The sequence below is a fragment of the Fusarium keratoplasticum genome, chromosome 15 (genome assembly GCF_025433545.1).
Source record: "Fusarium keratoplasticum isolate Fu6.1 chromosome 15, whole genome shotgun sequence".
In the NCBI taxonomy this organism is placed as follows: Eukaryota; Fungi; Ascomycota; class Sordariomycetes; order Hypocreales; family Nectriaceae; genus Fusarium; species Fusarium keratoplasticum.
In genome coordinates this window covers 352,044-359,222 of record NC_070543.1, presented here as the reverse complement: position 1 = coordinate 359,222, position 7,179 = coordinate 352,044, and the positions used below count along the sequence as shown (strand labels likewise).

The following is a 7,179-nucleotide window of genomic DNA, read 5'->3' as shown; positions in this document are numbered from 1 at the left end:
TCTTTCGTGGTGTTGTGTTTAGGTCTACCAGAAAAACATGCTCCGACGATTGCCACGCAATACGCGGGACACGCGGGACACGCGGGTTCCAGTTAAAATTCCGTGAATCACATATATCCAAGAAGCTTCTCCTAGCCTCGGGGGAAAGCCTTTTTAGACTGAGCTCTTGCTCCTTAGATAATTCTCATCAATTTAATAATCTCAACTCTGATCCCTGTGGAGCCAGTTGTCTCGCGCGACAGGAATTCGGTAGAGTTCGCCTTCCGAAGCTAAATGTTCCTTCATTTCCGAGTCAACCCAACGGTGGGCGGAGGCAAAAGCCGAGTAGAATGGCTCCGCCTTGGGCTAGATACGGACGCGAATCGCTGCAAGGGGCCCACGGAGTCCGCGCGACCCGGAGCCCCAAAACGCGGTTCCCGCTCAGGGTCATAGACACTGATTCCGAAAGTGCCGTGATTGGCTGGAGTAGGCTCTCCGTTAGATCCGGGGATTGAAGAATAGGGTTCTACTAGAAACAAGGGGCAGAGCCACAGGGGAATGATATTTTACTTAGAAAGCCCTTTGGAGAATGCGAAGACTCTTTTCGTGTCGGACTTTCATTTTCGACACACCCCTCCTTTGCTGCATCTTTCTACCTTTGGCCATGAGGTCTCGTAGCTTACCGCTCTTACGATATAGTGGTCGCAATATTCATCGGGTCGTGCTCAGCCAAAATGCTCGACTAGTATCTACCACAAAGGACCTCAAGCCCAAGTCCCGTCCGACAATCTTTGACGAGGAAACCGATGTGCTGATCATCGGCTCTGGAGCCGGTGCCTTGACGGCCAGCCTGCGAGCTTCTACTCTCGGCTTGCGCAATATCGTCATTGAGAAAGAAGAGACTATTGGTGGTGCATCGGTCATATCAGGTGGAGGACTATGGATCCCCTGCAACCCTGTATCCAAGGCGGCTGGTATTGAAGACTCGGAACAAGATGCTCTGAAATACTTCGAGCAGGCCGTAGGTGACGTGGGGCCAGCTTCGTCTCTGACGAAGAGACAAGCCTATCTCACCTATGGACCCAAGATGGTCGAGTTTCTTCAGCAGCAAGGTTTTCGTTTTCATTTCAGCAAAGGATACCCTGATTATTACCCACCCATGGAAGGAGCAATGGGTAAAGGCGGTGGCAGAACGATCGAGTCCAAAGCTTTCAATGCCAAGAAGCTCGGAGCATGGGAGTCGAAATTGCCGCCTTCCAGGATTCCTGCAGCCATCTATACGAATGATGCAGCGGTATTCTCACGCCTTACGTCTTCGATAGGCGGATTTATATACGCAACTCGGAGAATGCTTCCGCTCATCGTCAAAGCACTTGTTGGCCAGAGGTTGACAAGCATGGGACACGGCTTGGTGGCACAGCTTCTCTACCTCAACCTAAGGAAAGGAGAGGGGGATATTCGCTTGAAAACAAGTCTCTCAAAACTGGTCCAGGGGCCAATGGGCGAGGTGATAGGGGCGGAGGTCAGAACCTCCAAGGGCCTCATGACCATCGGAGCGACCCGGGGCGTGATACTTGCTGCTGGAGGATTTGCTCACAACCGAACAATGCGAGAACAGTTCATGCCAAAGCCAGTTAGCACAGAGTGGACCAACTCTCCCAAGGGAGACACGGGCGATGCTATTCAAGAGGGCATGCGACTCGGTGCAGCAACAGCTCTCATGGATGATGCCTGGTGGGGACCAACTATCATGGACCCTGCCACTGGTATGCCGAATTTTGCTCTTTTTGAGCGGGCGCGACCCCATTGCTTCATTGTGGACTCTTCCGGTTCTCGGTTCATGAACGAGGCTCAGTCATATACCGATGCTGGTCATGATCAATACACTAGAAACCAGAAGGTCAAGGCCATCCCCGCTTGGCTGATCATGGACTCAAATCACCGGAACAAATACATGCTTGGTGGCCTTTTCGCCAGAGTGAAGCCGTCAAAAGAGGCCTTAGCCAGTGGAAGGATCTTCTGCGCTGCGACCATCGACGAGTTGGCGAGACAAATCGGGGTCAACCCTGAAGGCCTGACCAAGACTACCAAGAGATTCAACCACATGTCTCGAGAGGGAATTGACAGAGACTTCGGCAAAGGGAACTCCGAATATGATCAATTTTTTGGTGATCCTAGCGCCGGAGTCAATCCCAATCTCGCACCCGTCACCAAGGCGCCGTACTACGCCATCAAGATTTGGCCTGGAGACTTGGGAACAAAGGGTGGGCTCCTGACCGATGAGTTCCAGCGTGTTTGTGACAAGAATTCTCGTGTGATTTTTGGATTATATGCTATCGGCAACACAGCCGCGAGCATAATGGGACGGACGTATCTAGGAGCTGGATCAACACTAGGACCGGCGATGACACATGGTTATATCGCAGCTAGCAATTTGAGTGGTATGCGGTAGAACCATCATTGCCTGAGCATATTTTGTATGTAGTAATATTGTTTTACTTGCTGTGATTATTAAATCGAGATTTTAAAGGAGATCAGACACAGCATTGATGAATCATATAGTCAGGATTGCCCTATACCTTGAATTTCCATAACTACTAGGTCTATATTTAAGCGAGCTAGAAATAAGGTCGTTTTTCCCATATAGGTATATTCAACTCGTAGAAAGGGCTACATAAGATTAGAGTCCTTGATTCAGTCCCTCATGAGCAGGCCCCCCAACTGTCAGTGGTATGTGTCATTGAACAGTCTCACGACACGGTCATCTTGGCGTCTGCTAGAGTAGAACTGAGCCACCCTGTCTACATGGTAATAACCGGCTCCGTGTTGCTGCGAAATGTTGGCACTTGGATGGGGGGTGCGGGCAAACTCCAAGTGTTGATCATTGATAGACTCAGGAATCCATACTGGAACTGTTAGTTCTGTATGTATTTGAATGTCCCGTGAATGAGAGTCGCCGGTTGGCTGCAAGCCCACTTGGCGAGCGAAGGGGGTTTCCTGTTTAACCTTCTGCGGGCGCAGAAGCCGAAGCTGAGGTGTCTCAGGGCGTTAGGAATCATCAGTTCATGGCGGGCGAAGCTGCTCGCTCTTGAGACGAGTATAAGAGAGGGCTGGTCTCGCTGCAGGAGGGTTGCTTCTCTTCTTCACCCACAAGACTCTAGGACTCTAGGCTCTCCACACTCTCAACCAAGTCTTGACTCCAAAATCCACATTTTTTCTACCATCAAAAATGGTCTCCTTCAAAGCTTTCTGCTCTGCCCTGGCCTTCCAGGCCCTCGCCGTGTCCGCCGCGCCGGCCGAGGAGGTTCCCAAGTTTACTCCTCCCAACAAGCTCCAGGCTCAGGCTTCCATCTTCTACTGGTCCAACATCCGTTAGAACGGTGAGTGCAGAGCCGTCGGTGTTCCCTTGGACAAGTGCCGTAAGTCCGCCTGGTCATTTCTGCGTGTATGTTGGCTGCTGAGTACTCTAAACAGACAACCTCCCCAAGGCATGGAACGACCGCATCAGCTCCATCAAGAACCAAGCAAAGAGCGCGTATAAGTGCACCTGGTACATGTAAGTTGACCTGTTTTCCATGTGTCTGGATGTTACTGACATGGACATAGCGGCTACAACTGCAACGGCAAGTCGTACTCCAACCAGGAGGATGCTAACCTGGCTGACGGCGACGGTGCCTTCAACGACTCTATCAGCAGCTACTCTTGCCGACGCAAGTGAGCGGCATTCGATGTTTTCGCCATGGCGAATGAAAGAGTCAAGCGCGAATGTCCTGCTTGGGCCTTACGGGTTAGGTAGCCGTGTACATAGACAAACCTGATTACGCTTCTCATTAACACGCTATATATCATCCCCATTGTCCTTTTATGATGCCAATGGTCTTTTATTAGCGCCACGTTAAAGCCTAACCTGGGGTTTATGGTATTTCTTGATAGCACGCACACACCACTGGAGCTATGTTTCCCCCTGACCATGACCAAAGGATAAGGTGCGGCCTACTACCTGTCTTTGAGCTTGGTAGCAGCCCCATGAAGCTACTAAGTGTCAATGTTGGCCTGTGCGACATACCAAGCCACGGCATCTCCTCCACAGTGACAGCCTCCACTTGTGCATGTTGTGAGAACTAAACATGCACGGAGCTCCGAGCTCTACCTTCTTGGGTCAAGCTACCAGCTTGTGGCTGCAGCCGTTACTGCCTGGTCCTGATAATTGAGAGCTTAGCTTGTCCATTTCACGTCATACACAATCTGAGGTGGCTCAAGTCACTGGGAAGATTCGGTTGATAACCTTATAGCAAGGACGAATTTACTGTGCGTCCTTTCTTCACCGGAACGAGGTATAGGGTATAAAAAACCTGACACCGGACCGAGTTGAGGATCCACTCCTCGCTCAGACTCGCTGCATTGTATTTACCCCAGGGCAAACGTTATGAGGGCGCCGAGGCTGACACCATCTTTTTACTGATAGTTCTTCCATCACCTGACCAGCCCGTCGGCCCTCAAATCTCATCAACTCAGAGGATGAGGTGTGAAGCTGTTGACCATGCCTACGAGCACTAGCTAGTTCGACACCTTGTTTTTTATTACACACGTCTGTACGCACGTCTTGTAATTAAGCCATAATTCCATTTTACGATGTGATAATTTCCCTTTCATTTCAGGCAATACTGGCTGTAGAGTTCCACGATTCTGGTCTTTTGCCATTATGCACTCAACCCTCGGGTTCCGCGTGGAACTAAAAATAGCTTAGCGCACAGTGCCTACTGGCCCTCTGAGATGAGTTCCCCAGTTCGAACATGAGGATTAGTCATGTCGCCAAAATTAGACGCCAGACTTCTCGAAAAATAGCACACGCGCCTGAAATAATATCATGTTAGATAATCATCTGTATTTATAAGTTAACCTTACACATGTTGTCCCTCTCATTTTAAAAATGAGACATTCTCTTTTTATTTTCCACAAAATAGGACCTTCTAATTCCCCCCTAAACTTCTACATCAATGCTCTTTTTCTTCAAACCCTTTCACTCTAAGACCTGAAACCAATTCAATAGTTGCCATCATGTCAACCACCGCCTCTACTGCGACCGCCACTAGCACCTTGGCCTGCAAGAACCTGTACGATACTCCCAACAAAGATGCCACTTGCGGTTTATCCTACAGCAAGAAGCACATTCAGATCATGAAGGAATGCTGCGGCGACGCCCAGATTGTCAGCTACTTCGATAACTGTGGTCTATATTGCGTCGCCCTTGGTCAGACCACCGATGAGCTGCAGAAGTGCATGTGGAATCATGGGGCTGCTTGGGAGGCCCCCTTTTGCTCCAACACGACGGGCACTTCCCTCACTGCCGACCCCAAGATTCCTGCGACTGCCAAGGCTACTGTTATCTCGAACGACAAGGACGGCGACGACGATGACGACGACGACGACGGGGATAAGGACAGCGACAGCTCCGGTACCAAATCTGCTTCGAGCGCCGATTCTACCAACACCAACAACGCTGCTCCTACAGTGGCCCCTCCGTCCATTAGCAAGATGGGTCTCGCTATTGGCGCCTTGCTGTTATCTTCTGTTACTCTGGGAGCTTTCCAGATTTGAGGCTTTGTTTATTCTTGGCTTATTGCACTTATTAAATCCATGGAGAGCTTAACTCTTGTTACCCAGAAATAGACTCTATTACGGTTTCTTAGTTTTGGAATTGACATTTATACCTTAGTGGACTTGATACATATAAAGAGCCTGATTCCTCTTCAGATTTACTTTAGCAGTGAGAAATACTTTTACTATCTCTCTAACCGGAATCGGACGCGTTGCTCTTGGAAAAGTCTCACCTGTTGGATATGATGATGCTGTTCGCGGCCGAACATTCCTTCTAATTGTCCAACAACGGGACGTAAGACACGCAAACCTCGTAGGCTGTGGGCGTGGACTTTCTAGTTTTTGTCTTCCTGGATGCCATGCTCAACAAGACGCAACCGCAGGCAGGGTTGGCTGCATTAAGTTGGAGGAGTGTATTTCTATCCTAAAAGTCACGTTTCATGGTTAATCAATGAAGGCTGTTAGAAGGCGAGAGTTGTGGCGTAGGCCGAAGTTGAGCTGAAATAACGTGGAAATATATTCGGAGGAATATCAGGGTCAAATATTTAAGTCCTTTACACTTGTCTGCTGTTTTAATGAGGTAAGCCTTGCAGCCAGCCATGCCGTCTTATTTCGTTAATATCTTTTAATTTATACATCACTTCTATCTTACTACAAGGTTTAAGCTTAAATAAGCCTCCATCCCCAGCTCTTCCTCTCCGAGATGCCCCCAATCCTGCTGCGCCTACAGTGGTTAGGCCGTAAGGCCAATAGCCCGCATCAACCTTTTCTTATTCACCCTCAGTCCTGTCAGCCGGCAGCCCCAACTCCCCAAGGATCCGGACCAAGTCAGCAGTAGTGAGTGTGTCTGGTACTACTTACCACGCAAGTCATCGGAGTCGCTGGATGTCGCAGGGAACCTAACAATCTCCTCGCCAGTCGTGACATTTACGAGCGGCGCGATGGCTGCATTTTCGTCGACTTTGCCGTTGTTTTCTAGTCGAATTATGTTGTTGCGGTCGCTATGGAAAAGTTGTAGTTTGGGGAGTGCTTAGGTTATATTGCAAAGAGTACTCACGAGTTTGTGATTCGGCGGCCCAGATCATCCAAGTCCCGTGTGACGTCTCCCACTTCACGTTTGACATCGCTGATCTGGGCAGAGAGCTGGGCAGATAGCTAGGCAGATAGCTGGTCCATCTGAGTCCTCAGCCCATTGATGGCATCCAAAAGTGCAGCACCAGACTCGATAGCAGAAATATTACGGCAGTGTTAAAACTCCTTGGTAAAACCTTGGAGATGCTATGTCATGCGGTCAAAGTTGGGGTACCTAGAGCTGCTGGGACTGTGCTCCGCTCATGACGGCGACCTTAAGTGGACGTAATATCTAGAGAGTATGTGCAATGAAAGATAGTAGTCTAGCGCCTATGAAAGAAGGAAGTAAAATGGTTGCGCTGAGGGTCGATGTGTGTCCGTGTAGAATGATCGGTGTTAGGTGGAAACATTAAAATCAAAGACGCGTCGCGTGGCCCCCATAACAACAGGGGAAAACAAAACGCGGTGTTGCGCGGAGTCACGTGATGCAGTAGGGTTGCGGAAAGATTTGCCGAGAGCTTTAGGTAAACA

The 7,179-nt window shown here is 49.5% G+C and overlaps 3 protein-coding genes across 3 annotated transcripts; all 3 read left to right on the top strand.

Annotated features, from left to right (window-relative positions):
- Positions 1-643: 643 nt before the first annotated feature.
- NCS57_01491500 (FAD-binding-2 domain-containing protein) lies at positions 644-2,431 on the top strand (the record flags this gene model as incomplete). Its single annotated transcript, XM_053064498.1, has 1 exon — positions 644-2,431. One exon carries the CDS (start codon positions 644-646, stop codon positions 2,429-2,431), a length of 1,788 nt encoding a protein of 595 aa, XP_052906126.1.
- A 777-nt stretch (positions 2,432-3,208) lies between these two features.
- Positions 3,209-3,697, top strand: NCS57_01491400 (uncharacterized protein; the record flags this gene model as incomplete). The annotated part of the gene is made up of 3 exons (XM_053064497.1): positions 3,209-3,350; positions 3,454-3,535; positions 3,586-3,697. The coding sequence occupies 3 exons, from the start codon at positions 3,209-3,211 to the stop codon at positions 3,695-3,697; spliced, it is 336 nt and encodes a 111-aa protein (XP_052906125.1).
- A 1,340-nt stretch (positions 3,698-5,037) lies between these two features.
- Positions 5,038-5,577, top strand: NCS57_01491300 (uncharacterized protein; the record flags this gene model as incomplete). The annotated part of the gene is made up of 1 exon (XM_053064496.1): positions 5,038-5,577. The coding sequence occupies one exon, from the start codon at positions 5,038-5,040 to the stop codon at positions 5,575-5,577; it is 540 nt and encodes a 179-aa protein (XP_052906124.1).
- Between the last annotated feature and the right edge of the window lie 1,602 nt (positions 5,578-7,179).